The sequence below is a fragment of the Nyctereutes procyonoides genome, unplaced genomic scaffold (genome assembly GCF_905146905.1).
Source record: "Nyctereutes procyonoides isolate TBG_1078 unplaced genomic scaffold, NYPRO_anot_genome, whole genome shotgun sequence".
In the NCBI taxonomy this organism is placed as follows: Eukaryota; Metazoa; Chordata; class Mammalia; order Carnivora; family Canidae; genus Nyctereutes; species Nyctereutes procyonoides.
In genome coordinates, this window is record NW_026575126.1 from 60806966 (window position 1) to 60834633 (window position 27668).

The 27668-nt window shown below is 48.5% G+C and overlaps 2 protein-coding genes across 6 annotated transcripts in view; one reads left to right on the plus strand and one right to left on the minus strand.

The window, feature by feature from the left end:
• LOC129519870 (cardiotrophin-2-like) lies at positions 1 to 24674 on the minus strand. Its single transcript, XM_055340698.1, has 5 exons — positions 24629 to 24674; positions 24309 to 24508; positions 23502 to 23557; positions 1944 to 2040; positions 1 to 494 (listed from the first exon to the last, which is right to left on the minus strand). The coding sequence occupies exons 1-5, from the start codon at positions 24672 to 24674 to the stop codon at positions 6 to 8; spliced, it is 888 nt and encodes a 295-aa protein (XP_055196673.1). The 3' UTR covers positions 1 to 5.
• Positions 21346 to 27668, plus strand: part of FBXL19 (F-box and leucine rich repeat protein 19) — a 21277-nt gene continuing 14954 nt past the window's right edge. For 2 of the 5 annotated variants that reach the window (XM_055340998.1, XM_055341002.1), the window contains exons 1-4: positions 23940 to 24548; positions 25817 to 26017; positions 27334 to 27477; positions 27581 to 27667. In XM_055340998.1, coding sequence (XP_055196973.1) covers positions 25841 to 26017; positions 27334 to 27477; positions 27581 to 27667 — 408 coding nt within the window. In that variant the 5' untranslated portion in view covers positions 23940 to 24548; positions 25817 to 25840. Of the gene's footprint in view, positions 21480 to 21736; positions 21901 to 21984; positions 22155 to 23939; positions 24549 to 25816; positions 26018 to 27333; positions 27478 to 27580; position 27668 lie in introns of those variants that run through there. The other 3 variants (XM_055341000.1, XM_055341001.1, XM_055340999.1) reach the window with 3 other exon arrangements.

The following is a 27668-nucleotide window of genomic DNA, read 5'->3' on the forward strand; positions in this document are numbered from 1 at the left end:
CTCCTCTATCCAGGGTATTTGGCTTTGAGCAGAGCCAAGTCCCTCACAGCTCTGTCCGTCCACTGGCCGTATTCCCGGGTCACTACATAGCCTCTACATTTCCTCTCAAAGGCTGAGGCCCCAAAGGGGACAACCCCAAGAGTGTCCTCTTCTGGGGGGATGGGCAGGCCCAGGGCAGTCATGATGGCAGCCATGTTGCCCAGCAGGCCTTGGGCCCTGAGTCTTGCTGCCCCAAGCTGAGCCAGCAGGATAGGACTGCCAGGGTTCAGGTCTCTCTGGTCGTCCCCCACGAGCTGGAGGTGCTGGGTCAAGGCCAGGAAGGCCCCCTGAGCATGGCCCAGCCGCTCCTCGTCATCCAGGGCATGCCAGATCTTGAAAGAGACAGCGGCAGGAGGCAGGCTGCTGAGCTGAAGCTCAGGTGCTGAGAAGCCAGGGTCGCTGAAGGGGCTGCCCTGGTACTGGAGCTGTATGAGAGAGACAGACAGGAATGCAGACTAATTCCTGGGGCTCCCCCTGACTTCACATCTGTCTTCTATAAGACTGGCATCTTCCCAGGGAGCGTTGGTGGCCATCTCCTAGCACAGAGCCCGGCCTCTGTTAGGTTCCAGGTTCCTGTACAAGTTGTACAACTTTGAATCACAGCTTCCATAATTCCCATGCATCAGCATTATTGTGCCAGTGATAAGAAGTAATATATATAAGGCACTTAGCACAGCACTTGGCATACAATAAGGCATGATAAGCCACTGTTTATAATATATTAATATCACGATGCTATGATTATATTATTTATTATATACTATTTTCACTCTAGATAATTGACAATGTGGTTATAGTCTATATGGTTCCTTTCTCTTTATAGCATTTAGTCATTTATGTTTATTAATTTTATTATAATATTTAATAAATAATTCTTAATATTATTAAATTTAGTTGAGTGCCTTCTCCATTAAACTTCTTGCTTCCACAAACCTAAACCCATGGAATCTTGGTGCATCCTGATAAATCCCCAAATGAATAGACCACCTGTTCCCATGTCCCTGTTTCACAGGTGTGCCCAAAAGGGTGCCCAAAGCTACCCAAGGAATGGTGGCATCTATGGGACTAGAAACTAGATTTAGTAACTTCACATGGTCCTGGAATATAGTACAGCAGAGGAATCACAAACCCCAGGGCTTCTAGGGGCCAAGCAGATTGTGTAACTTGGGGAAGAAAGCAGAATTAAGATGGGATGAGGAGGGGGGCCAGGAGGGTCCCTGGGCCTGTTGTAGACAGGCCGTCATGTTCATAATTTGAACAAGTATTTCATGGCCCAAACAGAAAACATCTGTGGGTCAGATTCAGCCTGGGCTGCTAGTTTGAACTTCTGGACAGTGTGGGGGGTGGGAGAGGATTGGCATCTAATGCCACAGACCTGGTTTAAGATCCTGGCACTGCCAGTGATGAGCTGTGTGACCTTGAGCAAATTATTCACCCTCTCTAAGACTCAGTTTGCTCGACTGGATTCTAATTCCATCTCTCAGAACTGTTTGAAGAGTCAGCAAGATAACGGGGATGAGTGCCTAGTGCCAGCATGTGGCTCCAGTAAGCACCCGGCACAAGGTGGTTGGGGAAGTCATCATAACCCTGTAAAGTCTTTCTCTGCATGGGCTGTCTTTGAATCTTGTAACAGTCCTGAAAGATGAGCAAATGCAGGATCACAATTCCATTTTGCAGATGAGGAAGCTGAGACGGAGATAGAGAAGGAATGACTAGCTCAAGGTCACCAGCCATCAGTGACAGTGTTTGAGTGAGTCTCTAGTTGACAGAGCTCCTGTACTCTCAAACTCAGAGAAGAGCTTTCTCCTGGCTTTGCTCTGCTTCCCCTACCCGGGGCTGGGCCAGGAGGGCAGTGTCCCTCTCCCCTCAACCCCTGCTGGCGCCGTTTCACTCATGTCACTCACGTAAGTCTGCAGCAGTGTTGATGTATTCTTCTGCATGTAGAGGGCCAGGCTGTAGGCTTGACTGATGGGCTCAGCTGGGGAGATGGGGGCCCCTGACCTGGGAGGTGGCAGCAGCAGGGTCAGCAGGCAGAGCGGGGCTGGCAGAGGGAATCAAAGGTCATATCAAATCCCCGAGCCTGCCTGCTGATTCATTGATTCTTTGTCACAACTCCTCAAATGGGCACAGTCCTTGTGGGCTGTAATGATTTGGTGTATCCAAGTCGGGGCAGCATCACCCTGTAAGTAGATTATTTCCAGACCAGACATTCCCCTGAACTCCAGACCCGATCTGTTCAACTTCCTGCTTGACATTATTGGATATTAATAAGCATCTTAACTCAAAATATCCAATACTCAACTCTGGATTCCCCTTCCACACTCCTCCCACAGTCATCCCCATCTCACACAAGGGTGCTTCCATTCTTCCAGTTGCTCAAAACCTGGGGTCCTCTTTGGTGCCTCATTCTCTCTTGCTCTCCACATTCACCCCCACAGTAAATCCCATCGGCTCTGTCCTTAAAAGGTAACCAGCACAGCTCTGTGTTTTTTGACCTGAGTGCTCATGACATGGATACGATCACTTTGTGAAAATTCATGGAACTGTACACTTTATAAGTTGTGTCCTTTTCTGTTTGTTCTTTTTTTTTTAATTTTTTTAAAATTTATTTATGATAGGCACCCAGTGAGAGAGAGAGGCAGAGACACAGGCAGAGGGAGAAGCAGGCTCCATACACCGGAAGCCCGAAGTGGGATTCGATCCTGGGTCTCCAGGATCGGCCCTGGGCCAAAAGCAGGCGCTAAACCGCTGCACCACCCAGGGATCCCCTGTTTGTTCTTTTTAATGAAAAGTTGTAAAAGTTGAAAAGCTGTATCCAGAATCTACCCACTTCCCCCCTCCTTCCATTGCCATCAACTGAGTCCCAGCCACCAGCCCTCTCACCTGGACTGTTACAGGCAGTAGCCTCCTTGCACCCCATCTCTGCTTCCACCTTTGCGGCCCAACCCCCAACAACTAGATCCCTCCTGTGCCCTAACACTCCCTCTGCTCCCACCTCACACAGAGGAAGTGTGGAAGCCAAAGCCCTCTGGTGGCCTACAAAGGCCTGGCCCCACTAGACTGGACTCCCATCCCATTCCTCCTCAGGCCCTGGCAGGACCAACCCCAGACCTTCCCAAGGCTGGCCCCTTCTTGTACTTCAGGCCTCCACTCAGATAAGCTGTCCTGACCATATATCAAAAACCCCTTCCCCCTCCCTGATTTATAGTCTTCAGAGACTTTTGCTATTTTGTTTATTTATTTATTTGTCTGCTTGTTTGTTACTGTCTCTCCGCCTAGAATGTTGGCTCCAGGAAAGAGGAGACCTCCCATGATTCATTTGTTGCTGGTTCCCCAGCACCTAGCACAGAACTTAATAAATATTTGTTGCATGACTGAATGCTGCCGTAAACAGCCATATCACAGATTCTTTGGGCACTTTTGAAAGTGGGGATATGCCCATTTTAAATTTGAGTAAAGGCTGCGAATTGTTCCCTTACAGGTCAGGGCCAATTATATTCCCAGCGTAAGGCTGGGGGATGGTTACCTAAGGTCACCAGCAGGAAGCAATGGAGATGAGAGGCAAATCTGATGGCCTCCATTGTTCCCCTTTCTACATTTCTGAGTTCCCTAAGTTCAGAACTTAAGAGAAGGCTGACAGTGAAGGCCCATTCATTCATTCCAAAAATTGGCTCGTTCCACTCACCTTCTATCACACTGACACTATATTTCACTTACTTTTAAAAAAGATTTTATTAAAAAAAAATAAAATAAAATAAAAAAGATTTTATTTATTTGGCAGGGGAGAGAAAGAGAGAGGACACAGCCGTGGGGAGGGGCAGAGGGACAGGAAGAAGCAGACTCCCCACTGAGTCCCAATGGGGGACTTGATCCCAGGACCCTGGGATCATGACCTGAGCTGAAGGCAGACGCTTAACCGACTGAGCTGCCCAGGTGCCCTGTAATTTGCTTACTTATGACGATGATGTGTATTGTCTGTCTGCAGAATGAAATCCCCATGAGGCCGTAGATTTTTGTCTGTTTGTTCACTGCTGTATCAAATGTGCATAATAGGTGCTCAGTAATTCTTCTTGAATGAATGAATGAATGAATGAACGAATGAATGAATGAATGAAGAATGAAGCCTTCTGTGTGTAAGGATTTGGAGGTTCCTAGCATTCAAAGATGGCCAGTCACAGGATTTCGAAGGGCCAGAGAACCTAGTGAGTAGCCCCCCTCCTGGTCTCTAGGCTCTGGCACTCCATCCCCCGCACTCACCTAGCTGATAGCTCATGCTCTCTCCTTGGCTCCTTCTTCTCTCCAGGCTCAGGATCCTTCTGGGGCACCTGTCCTCCCACCCCTCAGGTGGCTTTATACCTGAGCTGAGTGCTGAGGCCTCCCAAGGAGGGAAGGAGTCACACCCTAGGGTGTGTGTGTGTGTGTGTGTGTGTGTGTGTGTGTGTGTGTGAGGGGGCACAGGTGCAGAAGTTCCAGAAACAAGGGACAGGCAAGGAAGGGGACACTGAGGTGACACCCTAGTCCCCAACAGTCCCCAAACTCGACCTTAAACCCTGGTTGCTAGGAGGGAGGGGTCAAGGCTGGGAGGGGATTATCGGGGGACAAAGGGGCCGCCCTGCTCCCTGCTGCTCCGCACGTCCTGGGATCCAGTTTCTTGTGAGGAGGCGGCCTCCTGCTCCACCCCACTGGGACCCAGGCATTGGGCCCTGGCTTTCCTAGGAGTTTGGAAAAGGAATGGGAGTGGTGGCATGTGAGCAACATCACCCACAACCAAGGTACGCCCTTAGACACAGCAGCATGCACACGTCTACACACACACACAACACACACACACACAGAGGCATAGACACATACATTGGCACACAGGCACACACCAGACGTGAGCACTTCCCTACCTTAATTCATTTAAGCATTACTGGTGCCTACTATGTGCTGGGCCCTGTTCTAGGTGCTGGGGTAGAACCAAGAACAAGCTAGACAAAAAGCCCTGCCCTCGTGGAGCTGACACCCTCGGGGACTCAGCCTGCACGTGTGTGGAATCACACACACCCTGCCAGGCCTGCACGTGTTACAGAGGCACAGTGCACACGTGTCCCCACTGACACATGCAGACATGCAAACACATAGCCACACCCAGAGGCCCCACCAGAAGTACACGCGTGGAGCAGACACATACATACGTGGGGTGTGCACACATCATGGTCACATGCACACACAGATACACACCTGTGGCTGGAGGTCAGGAATCCTGAGATCTTGCCATGTCTTAGTTCCTGCTATCCTGGAAGATCTTGGGCCAGTGGCTGCCCTCTGCCCAGACACAGCACATACAGACCACAGACACATAACCTAAGGCCCTTTCTACTTGGGGAAGACTTGCGGCAGAGGAGGACATGGGGAGATTGGTGCTGGGTTCTGATCCTTCTTCAAAACTTTGCCAGTCTCTCCATGAGGGGGCAGTTTTGTTCTCAGTCCCTGCCCACTCACTGGGTCAGAGTGCACGGTCAGAGCCCCACCCCACTTCTATCCAGTTGGGGGATGGACTACTGCTCTACCTTCCTCCCTGGTGTGGAGAAAGAAGGCCCACACCCTTCCTGCAAAGGCAGGAGATACATCTGTTCATTCATTCATCCATGTATGCATTCAGTGGGCAGATACTAATGGAACCTCTTCTGTGTGCTGGTACAAGGGTGGATGTAAGATGGGCCGGGTCCTTGCCTCACAAGAGTGCACAGTCCAGAGGGGGAGAGCAATAATAAAGGTGTGACCTGATAAAATCAAAATGTTCTGAAGCAACAAAGTGCTGAGAAGAAGCCAACATAGGTTGCTGTGATTTACTGGGGAAGCAAGGAGATTTAATAAGGAGCTTGAGGCCCAGAGAGGGATAGCTACTTACCTGGAGTCACACAGCAAGGCCAGAACTGATCCTAGACTCCTGCCCCCCAGCTCGGGACCAGATCTGGGGTGTCTCTGATCTGAACTGTGAGCTAAAGGAGGGAAGAGTTTGAAGGAAAGATGGGCTCTGGGGTAGGGGATCCTAAATGAGATCTCTGAGGTGGGGGGGGGGGCTGCCAGGGCTGCCAGGGCTGCCAGAAAGGGCCTGTGCTGGGCAGCGGTGATGTCAGAGGATTAGACTAGGCCCTTTGAGTGGGTGCACTGAGGCGTAGGCCAGGCTAGGTGGTGAAGGGGGAGGTGGTGGAGGAGGAGGAGGGCAGGAAGGGAGGAGGGCAAGAGGGAGGCAGATACTCGATCTGGTGCTATTCACAGGTAGATGGTGGACGTGGGGCTGGGCCTCACCCCAGAGGGCAGGCTTACCCTCACCCAACTCCACTGCCTCCTACCTCTCATGGGGGCTTCACTTTCTCTCTCATTGGATCCCTAGGTGCCCTTCACAGCTGGAGGGATTGGCCCCCAGCCCAGGCCCTGATTTATCCCAAGACATCTGTCTTGGCAAAGGCCATCAGCTCTGCCACCCTGACTGTCCCCACCTCACAGCCCATCTGTCTCCATCTCTGTAGTCTCACCAGAAGCTGATGCTGTTCGTTGCCATCCCCAGATGAAGCTCCTTTGCTCTCCCATTATCTGCACCCCTTTCTGTCCCCAAGGTGGTTGGACACCACAATGACCAAGCAAGACCCACAAATCCACCAGTGTTCTGCCCATATGTCCTAATCCAGTCCCAACTCGGCCCTTTGCAACCTTTGGAATCCAGCCAAACTTGGCCTCTGCTTCCTGAGCAGCCCAAGGCCTGAGGAGGAAGGTCAAGGGAGTAGGTGTAACAAGCCCTGTCTTAGGAGCAGAGGCTTCTGGTAGGTTAGGGTGTTGGATTAAAAACCGGGAGAAAGTGAAGTTAGAGCCAGCAGGGCTGTCCTTTATCCAGAGGTTACACTCTGAATTCTCATTCTGTGACCTGAGCTTCCCAAAGACATAACACATAAACAGAGTCTAATCAAATGAGCAGACTCTACCAAAAAGAAAACTTACCCAGGGTATTGACACCTGGGTGGCTCAGGGGTTGAGCATCTGACTTTGGCACAGGTTGTGATCCTGGGGTCCTGGGATGGAGTCGTGCATCAGGCTCCCCCACAGGGACCCTGCCTCTCCCTCTGCCTGTGTCTCTGCCTCTCTCTCTCTCTCTTTCTCTCTCTCTCTGTCTCTCATGAATAAATAAAATCTTTTAAAAAAGAAAAACTAGGGACACAGAACATAAAGACTTCTAACTCTGGGAAATGAACTAGGGGTGGTGGAAGGGGAGGAGGGCGGGGGGTGGGGGTGAATGGGTGACGGGCACGGAGGGGGACACTTGACGGGATGAGTACTGGGTGTTATTCTGTATGTTGGTAAATTGAACACCAATAAAAATTAATTTATAATAAAAAAATAAAAAAGAAAAACTACCCCAAAACTCTACTATATTAAAACTGTGTGATGGAGATAAGGAACTGGACAAGTAGGTTAATGGAACAGAATAGAATAGAAGAAACTGGAATAGACCCATGTATACATTGCAATTTAGGATGTGATAAAAGGGCCATTTAAAATAAGGGAGGAAAAAAAATAAAAATAAAATAAGGGAGGATAAGGATAAACCATTAAAATAAAAGGCAAGGTGCTGGGATAGCATAGTTCCTTGAGCGTCCAACTCTTGGTTTCGGCTCAGGTCCTTGATCACAGTGTGTGAGGTTGAGCCCAACGCTGGGCAACAAGATCGAGTAGTCTGCTTGAGATTCTCTCTCTCTCCTCCTCTGCCCCTTCAGCTCATGCTCTCTCTCTCAAACAAGTAAATCTTTAAAATGAAATGAAATGAAACAATAAAATAAAAGGTATTAGGACAGCTGGAAAGTTATAGGGAAAAGTTTGAATGAGATCCTGTAATGCATGCAACTGGTGTCCCACTCAGATCCCTTTTCTTTCTTTTTTTTTTTAAGATTTTAAAATGTATTTATTCATGAGAGACACAGAGAGAGAGAGGCACAGACACAGGCAGAGGGAGAAGCAGGCTCCACGCAGGGAGCCTGACGTGGGACTCGATCCCGGGATCACGCCCTGGGCTGAAGGAGGTGCTAAACCGCTGAGCCACCTGGCTGCCCCAGATCCCTTTTCCTAGCAGGGCACCTATCTCCTGGCTGATAGGACTGCAGGCAACCAAGGACTCATAGCTGCCTCCTTCTCTGTCTGACCAAGGGACACATTTACAGTAAGGAAATGCAATGGTGGACACACTGCCATTTGATGTACCATCAAGAAGCTGCTGGCCTCTTAGGATAATGGAACAACCTCTGGAAGGTGAAGCTGAGATGCCAGCATGAAGAGGACACTGCAATATCTTTTAGTATGCAATATATACCTTAAAGCAATGCTGCTTTATGGTGCCGTGCCCCAGAACATAGGTATATGAGTCTGGAAACCTAGGATTGAAAGCAGGAGTGGCCCTGTTTACCATTACTCCCAGTAACTTCCTTAGAAGAATTGTACTGCCAGCCCTCTAACTTTAGGCCCTGTGCGTCTAGAGATCACAATTCCCGGAGTAGGAAGGGACATTTCTGCCAGACCATGGAAAGAGTCCCAATTACTTTTGAGCTACATCTGCCACCTGGTCCGTTTGGTCTCCTTATGCCAACAGACCAGCAGACAAAGAAAGGTCTTGCCGTACTGGCAGGGTTAATAGATCTCGGTCGTCACCAGGAGATAGGACTGCTGCTATGCAGTGTGGTCAGCAAGAATATGTTTAGTGCTCAGGTAATCCACTGGGATATCTCCAGAGAGCCATGCTGAGTTTTAATTGTAAATGGGCAAGTACTATAAGCCATGGCCTGATAGGGCATGGTAACTAGGGACTCAACCCTTCAGATGAGGGCCAGGATCAACCCACCAGGTAGGCTATGGAGACCAGCAGAAATACTAGCTGAAGCCAGGAGTAGAAGGGAAGGGACGGCTAGAATGAGTGAATGTCAGAGGAAGGAGATGATGACTATCGGGAGGTTGTAGAACTAATTCTCCTCTTCTACGTTTACCTAGAAATTGTGACCAATCAGGGACGCCTGGGTGGCTCAGTGGTTGAGCGTCTGCCTTTGGCTCAGGGTGTGATCCTAGGATCCGGGATCGAGTCCCACATCTGGCTCCTTGCGGGGAGCCTGCTTCTCCCTCTGTCTGTGTCTCTGCCTCTCTCTGTGTGTCTGTCATGAATAAATAAATAAAATCTTTATTAAAAAATGAGTGTGGATGTGAATATTAAAAAAAAAAAGAAATTGTGACCAATCAGAATCCTGGAGAAATTGTACCTGCATGGAGTGAACTTTACGGGGAAAGCAAGTAGGTGTGAACGGTGCAAAAGTGAACTGTAGTGCATGCTGTGGGTGCCCCACCAGATCCCTTTACAATAGTACACCCATCGCCCAGCTGCTCCCATCTCTGGATACCTGCCCAGCACTCCTCCTCCTGGCAGACCTTGGTCAATGGCAGACTGGCACAGATGTATGAAAGGCCTCACCTCCAGGTGGAACTAACCTGGTAGTACAATTTGGGCTTCAGAGCTTTCTCCAGGATCAAACCAAAGCTAATAAATAAGTGATTAAATATTTACATGTAAAAGAGATCTCTGAAATTACTAAGCAAAAATATAGAAGAATATTTTAAAAGCTTGGGCTTGAGCATTATTTACAATAGCTAAGACAAGGCAATGACCTAAGTGTCCATATGGATGAATGGATAAAGAAAATGTGGTATGGGCATACAATGGAATACTATTCAACCATAAATGAGACGGAATCCTGATATTTGCAACAACATGGATGGACTTGAAGGGCATTGGCCTAAGTGAGGTAAGTCAGACGAAGAAAGACAAACACTGTATGATCTAATTTATTTGTGAAATCTCAAAAAACTGAACTCATAGAAAAAGAGATCAGGGCAGCCCCGGTGGTACAGAGGTTTAGCGCCACCTTCAGCCCAGGGCGTGATCCTGGAGACCAGGGATGGATGAGTCCTGCGTCCGGCTCCCTGCATAGAACCTGCTTCTCCCTCTGCCTGTGTCTCTGTCTGTCTGTCTCTCTCTCTGTGTGTCTGTCATGAATAAATAAATTAAAAATCTTTAAAAAAGAAGAAAAAGAGATCAGATTTGTGTTGTGAGGTAGGATTTGGGAGGGGGCGGGGGGTGGAGGAATTGTGTGAAGATGGTCGAAAGGTCTAAACTTTGGTTTAGATAAATAAATAGTAAGGATATGATGTAAAACGTGATGACTATAGTTAACACTGCTGTGTGATATATTGGAAAGTTGCTGAGAGAGTAAATTCTAAAAGTTTTCATCACAGGTAAAATTATTTTTGTGTAACTACATGAGGTGATGGATGTTAATTAAACTTATGGTGGTAATCATTTACATAAATATATATATATTTATATGGCGTCTGGGTGGCGCCGTCAGTTAAGTGGTTTCAACTGTTCACGATCTCAGGGTCATGAGATCAAGCCACATCAGCTCAACATCTGCTTGAGATTCTCTCTCTCCCTCAGCCCTTCCCCCTGCTTGCTCTCTCTCTAAAATAAATAAATAAAATCTTTATTATTATTTTTAAAGATTTTATTTATTTATTCATGAGAGACACACAGAGAGAGGCAGAGACACAGGCAGAGGGAGAAGCAGGCTCCATGCAGGCAGCCCAATGTGGGACTCGATCTCAGGACTCCAGGATCATGCCCTGGGCTAAAGGCTCAACCGCTGAGCCACCAAGGCATCCTAATAAATAAAATCTTTAAAATGTATATATATATGTCAAGTCATTGTGCTATACACCTTAAATATATAGATGTCAAGTCATTGTGCTATACACCTTAAAGTTATATGTCAGTAATATCTTAAAACTGGAAGAAAAGGGCAGCCTGGATGGCTCAGCAGTTTAGCGCTGCCTTCAGCCCAGGGCCTGATCCTGGAGACCTGGGATCAAGTCCCATGTCAGGCTCCCTGCATGGAGCCTGCTTCTCCCTCTTCTCCCTCTGCCTCTCTCTCTCTCTCTCTCTCTCTCTGTCTCTCATGAGTAAATAAATAAAAATCTAAAAAAAAAAATGGAAGAAAAAAAATCAAAGAAAAGCTTAGTCTGAGAGAAAGCCTTCTAAATCAAGTCATAAAATGCAACACCCATAATGTAAAAAATAAAAGGTTGATAAATTTAAGCACATCTTTCTTTCTCTCTCTTTTTTGTTTTACTGTCAGTACATCCAAATATTGCTCATAATTACTGACACGCACTGTCTCACAATACAGAAACACTGATGGGTTATGCTTCTACTGATATTTTCGTTCATAAAAAGATTTAAAAATATGTCCATTGGGCAGCCCGGGTGGCTCAGCGGTTTAGCGCCACCTTCACCCCAGGGTGTGATCCTGGAGACCCCGGATCCGAGTCCCATGTCGGGCTCCCTGCGTGGAGTCTGCTTCTCCCTCTGCCTGTGTCTCTGCCTCTTTCTCTCCCTGTGTGTGTCTCTCATGAATAAATAAAATCTTTTAAAAAATAAATAAAAAATAAAAATATGTCCATAAATCCTTTGGTACACCTCCCTTCAAAAGGAGGAAGCTGAATTCTCCCACCCTTGAATGTGCACTTGTTTGAGTGACTCACTAGTAACAACCAGAATGAGGCCGAAGTGCTGGTGTGTGGCTTCTGAGGCTAAGTCATGAGAAATGTCTCTCTGGACACTTGCCCTTAAAACCCAGGCCCCATGTTGTGAGGAAAGCCAGGCCACATGAAAGGCCACAGGTGGGTGACAGCCCTAGGCTAGACCTTCAACCAGCAGCCAGCATTCACAGCCACACGTGTGAGTGAATGAACCTTCAGATGCCTCTAGTCCTCTTGCTTTCAAATCTAGCTGAGACGCCAGACATGGTGGAACAGACACAAGCCATTTCTGTTATGCCCCGACTCAATCGTGACCTGCATGAGATATCATAAAAGATTGTTGTTTTGAAGTCATTAAATTTAGGAAACAATAGAAAACTAAAAGAAGGACTGTGTGAAATATTTGGCATAAAGATGAAGAATAATTGAATGACATAGATTCAGTAGCAGTTTGCAGAAAGAATCCAAAGAAGTTCAAAAAAGGGTGTTTAGGGGCAGCCCGGTGGCTCAGCGGTTTAGCGCCGCCTTGGGTGCAGGGCGGGTTCCTGGAGACCTGGGATCGAGTCCACGCCGGGCGCCCTGTGCAGGGCGCCCTGCATAGGGCCTGCTTCTCCCCCTGCCTGTGTCTCTACCTCTCTCTCTCTCTGTGTGTCTTTCATGAATAAATAAATAAATAATATATATATTTTTAAAAGGGTGTTTAGGGATCCCTGGGTGGCTCAGTGGTTTGGCGCTTGCCTTTGGCCTACGGCAGGATCCTGGGATCCCGGGATCAGTCCCGCATGGGGCTCCCGCCCTGGAGTCTGCTTCTCCCTCTGCCTGTGTCTCTGCCTCTCTCTCTCTTCTCTCTCTCTCTCTCTCATGAATAAATAATTTTTTTAAAAAAAGGTGTTTAACTTTTCAGACTTCCAAGAATTTCTTAAGTCTTCAACAGTTCAAATGCAATTAGGTCTATTTCCCCATAAATAGTGGAAGTTGCCTTAGAACGCAGAAGAAACTTCAGCAAACTGAGAAACCAAATTGGCTCTCCTGTGCAAGGACTTGAGTGTGTACATGTTTACTTGAGTGTGTACATGTTACTCAGTAACACTGAGTGTGTGAACCAGTAACACTGAGCATGTGAGGATGTGTGTGAGAACATCTCTAGGCCCAATTGCCCCACTCTACCTATAACTTATTCCCTTTCTCTCTCATGAAAGAGGGCAAATCTGTGAACCAAGAGAGTAGGAAACGGAACAGCAAGGCACATCCTCCTACAGAGTAAATGCGACGAGGATCCTATCCTGCAGGTGAGGAGACAGAGGTTCAGATGATGAGAGAGGTGAGGCCACACAGTGCCCCACAGGTAGTGTTAAAGCCAAGCCTCCAAACCAACTTTGTCTGATTCCAGCCTTCAGCAGACAAGAGAATCCCCTGGGATGCTCTTAGCAGTAGAGTCCTAGTCCCCTCAGAGATTCAGGAAGTTCCAAGGAGCCCAGGCATCTGTATTTTTAGTATGGGAGCCACTGCCACCCCATCTCCCAGGGGATTCTGGGTCCTGCTTTGAAGGACACTGAATAATACAACTTTGTCTTCCAAACAGGACCAGGCCTGGCAAGAAAAAGACCACAACAGGTAAGTGAACTGTTGTAGATGAAAGAGATTCTGGAGACATCACAACAGGGTTAGTTATCTACTGCTGTGTAACAAGTTACCCCAGAACTTGGTTTAAAATAATATTCATTATTTCCATTTTGGTCAGTCAGGGATCTGGGCTGAGAGGCTCTCACAACCCTGCAAACAATGTCAGGGATGTAGTAGTCATTTCTCTCTTTTTTAAAGAATTTATTTATTTATTTTTGAGAGAGCACAAGTGGGAAGGAGGAGAGGGAGAAGCAGGCTCCCCACTGAGCAGAGAGCCTGAAATAGGCTCCATCCCTGGACCCTGACTTCATGACCTGAGCCAAAGGCAGATGCTTAACCAACTGAGCCACCCAGGTGCCCCTAGGGCTGCAATCATCTCAAGGCGCACACATATCTGCTTCCAAATTCACTTACGTGGTGTTGGCAGGATTCAGTTCTTCAAGGCTTGTTGGTTTAAGGGCCTCAATCTTTCCCTGGCTTTTAGCAGGAGGCTGCTCTCAGTTCATGTGGACCTCTCCATAGGGCAGCTCACATGATGCCTTGCTTTATTTTTTAATTTTTTAAAAAGATTTTCTTAATCATGACAGACACACACACAGAGAGAAAGGCAGAGACACAGGCAGAGGGAGAAGCAGTTTCCATGCAGGGAGGCTGATGTGGGACTCGATTCCGGAACTCCAGGATCACGCCCTGAGCCAAAGGCAGACACTCAACTGCTAAGCCACCCAGGTGTCCCTGATGTCTTGCTGTATCAGAGAAGCAGAGAAGAGCCAAAGAAGAGTGCCAAGATGGAAGTCACAGTCTTTCGTAGCCTTATCTTGGAAGTGTGGTCCATCACTTTTTCTGATTCTATTCATCATACAAGCAAGTCACTAGGTCCAGCCTACAATAAGGGGAGAGGAATACCAGCCAGCAAGGATCATTGGAGCCATGTCAGAAGCTCCCTATTTCTTTTCTTTTTTAAAAAGGATTTTATTTATTTATTCATGAGAGACACAAAGAGAGGCAGAGACATAGGCAGAGGGAGAAGCAGACTCTCCCCGGAGAGCCTGATGTGGGACTCTATCCCAGGACCCCAGGATCAGGACCTGAGCCAAAGGCAGATGCTCAACCATGGAGCCACCCAGGCACCCCAGAATCTCCCTATTTCAACAACCAAATACAATGTGTGAACTTGCTTTGGATTCTGATCTCAATAAACCAATTGTACAGAGACGTTTATGAGATAATCAAAGAAATTTGAACATGGACTATGTATTAGATAATATTAAGGAATTATCATTACTTATTTAGATGTGACAAACTTCTGTGGTCATGTTAAAAAAATTCCTTATGTCTTAGAGATATATCCTGAAGAATATATTTTTAAAGATTTTATTTATTTATTTGAGAAAGAGTATGTGAGCTACAGGGTTGGGGGCACGGGTAGGTACAGAAGGAGAGAAGCAGACTCCCAGCTGAGCTCAATCCCAGGACCCTGGGATCATGACCTGAGCTGAAGGCAGACTAAGCCACCCAGGTGTCCCTATCCTGAAGAACATTATAAAGGAAACGTTATGAAGTGTAGAATTTGCTTTTTTTTTTTAAGATTTTTATTTATTTATTTGACAGAGAAAGATAGCACAAACAAGGGGAGCAACAGGCAGAGGGAGAGGGAGAAGTATGCTCTCCGTGGAGCAGGGAGCCAGAAGATGCTGGCTAGGCTCGATCCCAGGACCCTTGATCCCAGGACCCCAGGATCCTGACTGAGGTGAAGGCAAATGCTTAACTGACTGAGCCACCCAGGCACCCCAGGGATTTGCTTTAAAATAATACAATAGGGGCTGGAGGAGGGGAGGCCTGGGGGTACAGTTGAAACTGGATTTGTCATATGGGGGTAATGGTTACGTGGAATGAGGGGCTGTTATACTGCTCCTACTTTTACATGTGTTCAAAACTTTCCACAGTAAATTATTAAAAATCAAAGTGAATTGAAGCTAAAATTGGTACACGCAAGTTGAAAAAACATATAGGTTCTAAAGCTGTTGCATATTGACTGTATTTTAATTGTTAGAAAAGACAATAACAAAAGAAATATTAGATGACCATAAATATGAAAAGGGAAAAAAAAAAGGAAGAGTGGAAAAAAAGAAAGGAACGATGGAATTAGGCTTGGCAGGTAGCCTGCTATGGAAGGTGGCTGATTCCTGACCTCTGTTTAACCAAAGGAAGTGGGATTCAGGTCATTCTTGTGGAACTGAGAGCTTTAGACTGCACCAAATCCAAGTCCTCAGGGATTTCTAATATCTGTGAAGAACCAACTGGAATTTAGAATTTGCCTTGAGCCTAGAGGGTTGGGGAAGCTGGACTCATTTCAGAAAGGGCATGGAGGCAGGAGGCCCAGTAGCAGCTGGTGGGGAGGTATTACATGGGAGTTCAGGGCTCTTCATAGTGCTTTAGAAGGATGCCATATTATGCAGGAGGTCATGGTCTGTTTTACAGATCTTAGAGTATAGGAGAATAAATCCCAAACTCTCCTCTTTAGACATTCTGAATTAGGTCAGGAATTTTGCATCCTAGCTACCTAGCATGGGGCTTGGCATACAAGATGTGTTTAATATCCATTTATTCAATCCAGTGGTAGTAGTCCTTAACCAGATGGGTACCTCAGAATTTTCCAGAAAGATTGTAACACATTTTGAGTCTTTACAATTGTGTGTGGTTCTTTACAAGGTAATGTAGGTAATGTAATTATTTGGGGACAGGTAGCTCATTTGGTTCAAGATGCAAAAGGGTCAAAAGACATTTGATTAGTACAAGGGTTTCCTCCCACCTCTGCTCCCCAGCCACCCAGTTCCTCTCCCTGGACACAACCAAGGCTACTTGTTTCTTCTGAATACTTTTATGTACTTTTTATGTACTTTTTATGTACTTTTATGTACATGTAATCAAATACATATGTTTGAATTTTCCTTTTTTAAAATTTTTTTTATTTTTTATTTTTTTTTAATTTTTTTTATTTTTTATTTTATGGTAGTCACAGAGAGAGAGAGAGAGGCAGAGACACAGGCAGAGGGAGAAGCAGGCTCCATGCACCAGGAGCCTGATGTGGGATTCAATCCCGGGTCTCCAGGAGCACGCCCTGGGCCAAAGGCAGGCGCCAAACCCCTGAGCCACCCAGGGATCCCCACTTGGAAACTTGTCAAATTTATATTCCAGTCATGTTCACTTTCTTGCAAAAATAGAACAAATAGATAACATTGGTTTATTTTTTTAAGATTTTATTTATTTATTCATGAAAGATACAGAAAGAGAGGCAGAGACACAGGCAGAGGGAGAAGCAGGCTCCATGCAGGGAGCCGGATGTGGGACTCAATCCCGGGACTCCGAGATCACACCCTGAGCTGAAGGCAGTCGCTCAACCGCTGAGCCACTCAGGTGTCCTGATAACATTGGTTTAAAAACAAACAACTAGTATGAGATAATTTTGAGCAGCATTTAAAAATTTTTTGTTTTTAAAAAAATTTGTTTTTAAGTGTTTCTTTTAATTCCAATTAGTTAATATACAGTGTTGTATTAGTTTCACATATAAAATATAGGGATTAAGCAATTCCATACGTCCATACTTTTTTTTTAAAAAAAAGATTTTACTTAGTTATTTGAGAGAGAGAGAGAGAGAGAGAGAGAGAGAGAGAGAGAGAATGAGCAGTAAGGAGGGGTAGAGGGGGAGGGAGACAAGGACACTTCATGCTGGGCAGGGCCCCGACACAGGGCTCAATCCCAGGACCTTAAGATCAGGACCTGAGTGGGAGGCAGACATTTAACTGAGTGAGTCACCCAGGCACCCCTGTAATTACATTCTTAAAAATATACATCTAAAAGCCTAAGGACTTTATCATTTTTGTTCAAGTGATACGTGTTCATCATAAAAATTCAAGCAAACTAGAAAATAACAAAAAAAGAAACCAACCATCCTATTTTAGCACTGAGAAATAGCCATTATTGTACTAACATTCGATGAACATTATTTTAGACATCTCATAGGTTAAAAAAATAGGAAAAAATGATCAATTCATACTATGTTCTATTTTATTTTTATTTTTTTAATTTTTTTTGTTCTATTTTAAAACAAAAACATTACCTTGAACTTTATTTGAATTTTTTTTAATTTTTTATTTATTTATTTATTTATTTATTTATTTATTTATTTATTTATTTATGATAGTCACACACAGAGAGAGAGAGAGAGAGAGGCAGAGACACAGGCAGAGGGAGAGGCAGGCTCCATGCACCAGGAGCCTGACGTGGGACTCGATTCTGGGTCTCCAGGATCGCGCCCTGGGCCAAAGGCAGGCACCAAACCGCTGCGCCACCCAGGGATCCCTTTATTTGAATTTAATAGAAGAAAGAGATCGAAATGAAATTGAAAGAATGGTGGAACTTTAGATAAATGTTTCCTCCTAAAAAAATGACATTTCCTGTAATATTCCTCTGAACTTAAGCAAAAAAGATTTTGAAAAACATGGGAGGATGGACTCATTATTATTAATCACATACTTTCAAGGTAAGCAGGCTAGTTGACTTCCTGCCCCAGTAGCCATTGCCAGTTAATTCCTAATCCTCTATGTCCAAATTTTTGTTAGTTATATTATTATTGTTAGTTTTCTGATATTTATAACATCTATAGTATATTCTATTCTGCAACCTTGATTTCCTTAATTGTTTAGGATTAGACTGATAATTAAATATTTCTTCTCTTTAAAGATTTTATTTATTTATTCATGAGAGACAGAGAGAGAGAGGCAGAGACACAGGCAGAGGGAGAAGCAGGCTCCCTGCAGGGAGCTCACTGTGGGACTCGATCCTAGGACTCTGGGACCACCCCAGAGCCAAAGGCAAATGCCTAACCACTAAGCCACCCTGGCATCTCGATAATTAAATATTTTTTTGGTAACCAACAATTTTTTTTTTTGTGAGTACCTGTCTTGTGGTTTAGCTAGATTTTATCTTCAAATAGCTTTTTTTTTTTTTTTAAAGATTTTATTTAGGAATGCCTGGGTAGCTCAGCAGTTAAGCATCTGCCTTCAGCTCAGGGCGCGATCCTAGAGTCCTTGGATTTAGTCCTGCATCAACCTAGGTGGTTGTTGGTAGAACATGCAACTCTTGATCTCGGGGTCATGAGTTTGAGCCCCACATTGGGGCTCAAACTTAAATTTAAAAATTTTAAAAGAGGGGGGACTTTTACAATGTCCAGAGCCCTTGCTGCAGGAATCCACTTAGAGCACAGATCCTGGCTCCCAAATGGAAAGGTACATCTGCAAAAAGAAATGATATTATGGGGCATCTGGGTGGCTCAGTCGGTTAAGTGGCCAACTCTTGGTTTTGGCTTGTCATGATCTCAGGGTCCTGGGATCAAGCCCTGCATTGGGTGCCTCACTCATCAGGGAGTCTGCTTGTCCCTCTCCTTCTGTTCCTTTCCCCACTCACTCTCTCTCTCTAAAATAAATAAATAAATCTTTAAAAAGTGATATTATCTATATGATAAATTTGAAGAAGTTTAAGCTCATGCTTCCAGTAGAAACTCAGTTTGCTGTTGACATCAGATCCTCTGGGAACACAAGCAGAGCTCTACTGAAGGGTTGTGGGGCCACCTGAAGCCACGCTCATTGCTGAGCATTTCACTTCTGGGATCTTCACTAATCAGATCCAGGCAGCTTTTGCGCACTTTGGTGTTTTGCCCCCCCCCTTTTTTGAAATTTATTTATTTATTTCTTTATTTAGCAGGGGGAGGGATAGAGGAAGAAGGAAAGAGAGAATCTCTAGCAGACTCTGAGCTGAATGTGGAGCCTGACGTGGGGCTCAATCTCATGACCCTGAGCACATGACCGGAGCCAAAACCAAGTTGGATGCTTCACCAGCTGAGTCACCCAGGCACCCCATGGGGCACCTTGCCTTTTGTGATGATTGATCCCAGAGCTGACCATCAACCTCTCACAGAGGGATTTTCCATTATAGTTCAATGTATATCAGATTCCTCTCTACTTTATGTGGATGTCCCCATACCATATGATAACAAAAGAGCTCATTCACTGGGTGTCTCCTAGTGTATGCTTGCCCAGAAAATCCTCTAGATGGTGGCACTTTCTCCTAGGGCCCTTAGGAAGCTGTATTTGTTATTGGGGTTGCTCACAAGTATTCCAATTCTTCTTCCAGGCATGTGGCGAGATCTCTGTTCTGTCCCCTTCTGCAGTTAGGTGAGATTATGTACAGGTTGGTACAATGTGAGCAGAACTGTCACATGGAAGCTCGTATCAAGATGAAGCCTCTCCCCTGAGTGAATAGAATGAGCAGACCATCCCCACTAGCCATGCAGCAGGAGCAAGAAACAGACCTTTGTTGTTATAAGCCACCCAAGCTTGTTGTTATTGCAACTTAACCCAGCCTATCCTGGCTGATACAGAAGCTATGAACGTATACAGAGATCCAGAAGAGATCAAGAAGAGAAGAGTAGCCATTGCTCCTTAGAACTTCCAAGATAAATGGGCTGCTCCAGCTCCTGAATTCAGTGTGCTCATTCCAAGGTTTCAGATAGTTCTTTTTATTTTTTTAAGATTTTATTTATTTATTTGACAGAGAGAGAGAACACAGGCAGAGGGAGGAGAAGCAGGCAGGGAGCCTGATGTGGGGCTCAATCCCAGAACCCTGGGATCATGACCTGAGCCAAAGACAGATGCTTAACCAACTGAGCCACCCAGGCGCCCCAAGATAGTTCTGAAAGTAGGAAGGTACCCTTCATTCCTTTTTAGCGGTTCCTCACTAGAGACTGAGTGGTCTGACCTGTTTCTGAAACTGGTCTTTAGTTATACCACCCAGGCCCTTACAAAGAAAACCACCACCACTGAGTGGTCATAAGCCATCCTTCCAAAGTGTCTTATACAAAATGCATAAATAAGGTTGACAGAAAACAACCATCATTTTTGTACAAATGAAAAGGACTCATGAGTGCCGGATTCCTTGAGTTCACTTATTTTGAGGTCTGTCATTTTCATATTTTAATGTCAACATGGTTGGATTATAGTATTTTCAACTCCTGTAAATGTTAATAATATCTGCTCATGGTAAAAATGTTAAGCTGTAGAGTGGGGTACAAAGTGCAAAGTAAAAGTTTGTTTTTGGTTTTAAGATTTTACTTACTTATTATTCATGAGAGACACAGAGACACAGAGAGAGAGAGGGGCAGAGACATAGGCAGAGGGAGAAGCAGGCTCCACTCAGGGAGCCCAATATGGGACTCGATCCCAGGACAGAGCCAAAGGCAGATGTCTGCTCAACCACTGAACCACCCAGGTGCCCCAAGTAAAAGTTTTTTTATATTATTTATATGCAATTTCATTCTGCCGTCCCCCTAACCACCCAGCTGTGGGTACAGAAATGGGGTCTGGCACAGGGGTGCTATATATACAGCATAAGAAATGGCCTGACCCTCAATAGGCTTATTATGGTTGTCTCAGTTAATGGAGTGGGGCCCATAATGCTTACATTAGAACTAAAGCAAGCTAGTGGGGGTGGGTGGTGGTGGTGGGTGGTGGTGGACCCGACGAACGAACGGTGTTGAACTGGTGAGTACATGTCTTATCCAAAGCGGCAGCCATTTGCTCAGGTCCAGTTGTTTCTTGTCCAAGAAACAGGGGCTCGGTATTGCTAGATTTCAGGATTTCAAGTGAAAGTGGAAATTTCAAGAAATTTGTTGCTGTTGTGTCACATTAAGCACACACATTTGGCTGATCAGTTTGTGGATGTTGCAGTAGTCCTCAGGATGGGTCTGGAGTTCTGGGTTTGAATCCTGGCTCTATCACCCATTTGTTATAGCCCAGTCCATTTATAGCACTCATCTATAAAATGGGATTTCTACATCATAGGATTCTTCTGAGGATCAGATGAGATGTTGAAAACACTGACTTAACATGTGAGGTGGACACCTCATAAAGCTTACAATGTATTGAGTCAGTAAATAAATTTCATCTGGGAATTACAGGAAGACTTCACTGGGACAGTGGCATTTAAACAGAAACATGAAGGATGAAGAGTAGAGAAGTGGGAAGGAGAAGGGGAAGGACCTAACAGGCAGCGGGAAAAGCCCTTGAGAAAGTCCTGATCACGGGAGCCAATGCTAAAGCAGTGAGGACACGGAGGAGACAATCATCTGGGGGCCAAGGATTTCCAGACAAGTAAGGAACTGGAAGGAGCTTCAGTTCAGCCTCAGGCCAGTCCCTACAAACTTAAGACCACATTAAACTGGCCAGCGTTAACTTCCCAGACAGAGAGACCACACCCACCGAGTCTTCCGCAGGGCCCCCTAACCCTCTTCTATCAAACACAGAAGAGAGAGGGGAGCAGGGGTGCTGCCTTGGGGTCAGAAGTGAGTAGTTTTCCAGGCAGAGGAGGAAGATCAAGAAGGCAGGTAAGAAGGCACAAAGGTGGGAAGCATTCCCATTTGCTTTGGCAGCTGAGATGTCTGGAGGGATGCCTCCAAGCCTGGCTGGAGATGAGGCTGGGCAGTACGCAGAACCAACTTCAGGCTGAGGAATCTGACCGGGCTTCAGGACCTCAGTCAAATGGAGAATGGGCGCCCCCTGGGAGCAGTGCTCGGTAGTGGACGCTGGAGGACCCAGATGCGAGGGGAGGGCGGGGGAGGGGGTGCGGTTCAAGATGGGGGTAGATTGCCTGCCACAGTTTTCTTCTCACAGGAGCTAACCCCTTCCGGCGTGATGGATTCCTGGGATCCCAGAAGAGCTGGGCAGGAAGGGAACTCGAAAAAGGAACTACCAACACGTGCCCTGTGTCAGGCCCTGAACTGGGCACTTTCGTGAACACTGTCCTAACACACCTAAATCTACTTGGAGGTAGGTATCCTTATCCCCATTTTTCAGATGAGAAAATTGAGGTTTGGTGACTTCCCGAGGAGGGTAGGGGATTTTGTGTGACTTCAGAGCCTCTTTCCTGGAGTCCTCACGACCTGGAAGGTACCGATTCCATGAGGTTTGGGGGAACAAACGTCGGGTGTGAGGCGCCCAGGGATAGGAGCGTGATGGTACTTTCGGGAAGAACCACGCCTCCCTTGTCGCGACAATACTGATTACTGTTGCTTTCCTTTAAGAGCCTGGCCCTCAAATATGAAATCCTTGCTACACGCGGGGGCGGGCATTATATATATTCCTTAGATCTCCTGGACGTCTTTCTCCCTCACCCGCATTGAACCCCACTGGTGACATAAATTCTCCCTCTCCACTAGCGAGTGAAGGCGTGGGACTACAATTCCCGGCAGGTCGTTCAGAAAGAGGTGGTGGGGAGAGGAGGAAAGAGACTCTCGCTTCCCGTAGGCTCGCAATTTGCCGTGTCGGCGGTGATGCACATTTTAACAGCCCAACGTCTTTTCTCTGGCGAGCTAATGAAGGGACTACGTCCCCCAGCAGGCACTGCCGCAGAGAGCAAGTGATGGGCCGCCATCATTATTGTAGTCCTTTCCCCCGTTTTCCCAAGGGAGCGGCCCTAGTGCGTGGACTACAAATCCCAGATCGCCGCCTCCCCTTCCCTTCGGCCGCCATTTTTGCTGGTTGTCCCCGCCCCTTTCCCCTTCCATTGTCTCCACCAAAGATAATAGAGCGGAGCTGGGAAGACTGCAACTCCCGTCAGGCTCTGCGCCAGCGGGAGGGGGATTTCGATGTTACAGGCGGGCGAGGTGCCCAAGGAGTAGAATGAGGCGACGGGGAGAGGCCAGGTACCCTGCCATCTTTATGGTAGTCTTCTTATTCTCGTGGTTCCGCCATTCTTAAGGCACACTAGAAGGCTAGAAAACTACTATTCCCGTCGCACCTCATAAGACCGACTATTAGGTGTACGCCCCTCTTCCGCCATCTTGCTTGTAGTCCTCGTTCCTTTTCACCTTTCCATTGTTCCCGACCAGTAGAAATGGCAGCGGGAAGGCAGCAGATGGACTGCGACTCCCGTCAGGTACCACACACGCGGAGGGTTGTGGATAGGAGGGCGTGTGAGTGCCTGGGAAGGAGGTCGGGTCCGGGGAGAAGGCCATCTTGTTTGTAGTCATCGTTCCCGCTCCTTCTCTATCCTCTGCAACGGGGAGCCTCGGGGCAACCGGACTATAACTCCCGGCATCCTTGGCTCCCGGCTTGGCACGCCCTCCGCCATCTTGTTTGTAGTCCCCGCTGGCCCCAGCATCCCATTGTTCCCACGGTATCCCCGGCGGCCGCAGGACTACGATTTCCGTCGTGCCCTGCGCGTGTTCGTCCTGGAAAGTGGAGGTGGTGGGGAAAGGAGGGGGCAGGGGGCGGGGTTCCTCTGGGAGAAGGAGGGAGTAAAGAGGAGGAGGAGGAGGGAAGGAGGAGGGAGGGGTGGGGGAAGAGAGGAGGAAGGAGGAAGGAGCTCAGGAGGGATGAGAGAGGCGGCCAGGGCCCCGGGCCGAAGCAGCGCGGGGCCGGGGGACCAGGGGGGCTGAGGCACCCCAATTGCCCCCTCCCCCTTTCCCTGCCCCCTTCCATCCTTTCCTTCCACCCTCCGGCTTGAGGAAGGGGATTTATTCAAATTTTATTTAAATCCCTATCTCTGGAGGGTCGCGCGCTGGGGGGGAGGGGGAAGAGGGCGGGGGCGCGCGCAGGCTGGGGGGGCGGGGCCGGAGCAGCTTCCTTCACCCCCCTCCACTCGCCCCTTAGCCCTAGGGCAGGGGGCCGCAGTCTAGGGGCGGGCCCAGGGGAGGGGGGCAGGTTACAGGGACCCCCCCCTCCCCGGGAACCGGCGGTGGGCGGGGCTTGAACCCCGGAAACTGTGGGGGGCCCAGGCCTGGCCCTGGACCCCTGGGCAGTGGGGGCCGGGAAGGGGCCAGTTAAAGGGCCGGGGGCGCTGGGGAGAGGCGGAGTGGGGGGAGGGGAGCTGTGACTCGGACCCCGGACTGAGTGGGGCCCGGGCAGAAGCTGAGCACCCTGCGCCCGAGGAGCCCCCGTTGGCCTGGGGGGGCTGAGGGACTGAGCCCCCCAGAGCAGGACCTCCCCCTGGAAGGGCCGCGCCGCAGCCCGTGGGAGGGCCTCGCCCCCGGCGCCCCCCATCTCCACTCGCCGCCGTCCCGGCCTCCGCCGGAGGGAGGGGCCGAGCGCCCTCGGGGGGCCGTGGACCCCGGCGTTCTGAGCGTTCCGCGCCCCGCGCCGCCCGGCCCCCCCGCCGCCGATGGCCGCCGACCCGCCGGGAGCTGCCGAGAAGGGAGAGATGGCTCCCGGGACACGTGTGAGGTGGGTTCATGCGGCTCCTCCTCACCCCCAGACCTGGGCAGCTCCCACTCCCATTCATCCTCAACCCGGCCTCTCTCTACCTTCCCCGCCCCCAGCCTCGCCCTCTCCTTGCTCCAAACTCCTCATCTCCAGCCCTCCTTCCTGTTACCTCTCAACCCTGGGGAACTGGCCTTCCTTCCTAGACCCTGCTTCCCCTTGCAGACCCCCATCCCCGCCTGCAGTCGCCGCCCTCCAGGCCCCTCCCCTGGAGCGCTGGAGGGCCCCTTCCCCCCATGGATGGGGCTGGAAGTCCCTGGAAAGGGGGAAGCTAGGGTAAGACTCTGGCCACGAAGAGACCCCTCCAGGCCTGCTGAGTCTGTATGGGATCTTGGAGGATCTGGTTTCCATGGGAAGGGGAGCCCGAGGGATTCTAGACAATTAGGGATGGAAAGTAGCTTGGGAAGCTTGGGGGTGGGGGGGAAGACATGTAGGACTGAGTTCCGTGGAGATGTCAGGGTGGATTCTAGAATCCCAGGGAATCTGGGAGATTGCCCAGGCTGACCTGAGAGATCCAAGAGGAGGGTGTCTTGGGGCAGAAGGAGCTCTGTGGGGAACAAGCAGTTGAGATCTTGAACTGAGGAGGGGCTCTGAAGCAGCATGGGGGGGGGGTGTTTCAGAGCCCTAGGGATGGGGGAGGGCAAGCATCCCATTGGATCTGTTGACAACGTATGGGTTTTGGGGAAAGAGAGATTGGGTGGTAGTTGTGTGTGAGAGTGAGAAAGGAGGGAGGAAGAAAGGTCTGGAGCTTCTACTCGGGAATTTGGGTATCTTGGAGAGAGGTAAGTCTGGGGAATTTTAGGTTGGGAAATGCATGAGGTGTAGTAGATTTGGGTAACGGGGGAAGAGTGGGGCCTCTCTAAGGTAACTGCACAGACAAGGAGCCCTGGATTTCCAAGGAACTTTGGTGTAGGAATGTCAGTGCAGGGGCCCCATTCCCTTCCTCCTCCCTGGGCTAGGCAAGGGGCTGCTGAGGAAGTGTTAGAGTAAAAAGAGTGAGGTCTGGAAGCCAGTTCTCCTGAGGAGCCAGGTGAGCTGCTTTGGGAGAGAGAGGCTTTGAGTAGAGGGACTGGTGCCCCCCCCCCAACCCTCTCCACCCAGGGATGATCTCCTTGTTCCCTGCCTCCCTCAGGAGAGCAAGCTCCGGCTGCCTAGGAATGGGGGGAGCTGCCAGGAGTTTCCAGGCTGGGGCCTCAGTGGGCCCACCTGACCCTGCCACCATTCACCCACAGCCCTCGGCGTTGCTGACGCCCCCAATGTCGTCGAGCAGCCGAGGGCCGGGGGCCGGAGCGCGCCGACGCCGAACCCGCTGCCGCCGCTGCCGGGCCTGTGTGCGAACTGAGTGCGGGGACTGCCACTTCTGCCGAGACATGAAGAAGTTCGGGGGGCCCGGGCGCATGAAGCAGTCGTGCCTGCTCCGGCAGTGCACTGCCGTGAGTTCTGTCCCCAGTGCATCGGATACATTGGGGCTTTGGGTGTCCTTCTGGGGTGGCTGCTTCCTAGCACACTCTGTAGAGTTGCTATTTGTTCACCCGTTCATTCAGTGTTTTGTTCAGATGTTCTCCAGACCCATTTTTGCCTCCATTTCCAAGCTGGGGCCAATGTGAAGGCACCCAGAAGTATCTAATGTAGTGCTTACTTTTGTGTTTTTCCCAGCGTCAGAGGCACAGACTCCTAGAGAGCTTGCCTGTCTCGTACTGTTCCTTAGAGGAATCTGTACACAGGGGCCCACTTCCAGAGCTGGCCCAAGTGAACAGATCTTAGCCTTCTTTGGCCTCATCCTTACCTGCCAGAGTGGTCTTGGATTTGAGGCCAGGCTTACCCTTTGTGTGACCTTGAACAAACATTTTGAACCTTGAGGTGCCTTTTCTGTGAAACATTTTCTTTGCTGAGTTGTAAAGATTCAGCAATAGCACGGATGTCAGTGTGCCCAGCACACAGTAGGTATCGGAGAACAGGAGTTTCTTCCATTGAGCTCTGCAGGGCTCCAGAATGTGGCCCCTTTCCCTCTAGCCCCTCTGCTACCTCGGTACCCCACAACCCCCCTCTTCTCTCCCTTTGTCTCTCAACCCTTGCTTCACTTTCCTGTTCCTCTTTGCCCTACCTCCTTTATCCTTGGGTCTGTCTCCCCACTGTCAGCATCCTTCAGATGATTCTCTATTACCCTGCCCTCCCCAAAGTCCAATTGTCTGAGGGCTGCTCTCCCCCCTAGGACCAGCCAGCTGCCTTTAGTGTTCCCAGGAGTCTTGCCAAAACCTGATTCATTGTAGGGTCCAGTGCAACCCTTGGGCTGCTCCCTGTTTAAACTCAGAATCACCCAGAGCTGCGGCCACATGCCCTGCAGTGCTCTCTCTCTCAACAGTATTGTCCTATTTGCTGTGGTTTTTATCCTTCCCCAAAGCCAGCTACAGTTTCAGGGTCACACACACAGACTCTGATTCCAGCTGCAACATTTTCAACAGTGATAACAACTATGTATCCAGTGTCTCTGGGGCATGATCTCATTCTTCCAAACGTTTTGCAAAGAAAAATGCCTAGCCCCATTTTACAGATGCACAAACAGACAAGAGAAGGTTAAATCACTTGCTCAAGGTCATACTGCCAAAAAGGAACAAATTCAAGATTTGACCTAGTTTGACCCATGGGTTCTGAACCTCATCCAGTGGCTGGCCAGGCTTCCCAGAAGGAAGGGTCTCCCCACCCCTATTGCTTGCTTTCGGGGTCCCTAATACTCCCTCTTCCCCAACAGCCCGTGCTCCCACACACAGCTGTGTGCCTCTTGTGTGGGGAGGCTGGGAAGGAGGACACAGTGGAGGGAGAGGAAGAGAAATTTGGTTTGAGCCTCATGGAGTGTACAATCTGCAATGAGATCGTCCACCCTGGCTGCCTGAAGGTGATGGGCCTGGGGGCCCTGGAGTCTGAAGGTGATGGCCCTGGGGAGCACTGCCTCTGGGTTTACTGGCGCCCTACATGCACTCCCTGCCCTCTGCCTACAGATGGGGAAGGCTGAGGGTGTCATCAATGCGGAGATCCCTAACTGCTGGGAGTGCCCTCGCTGCACCCAGGAAGGCCGGACCAGCAAGG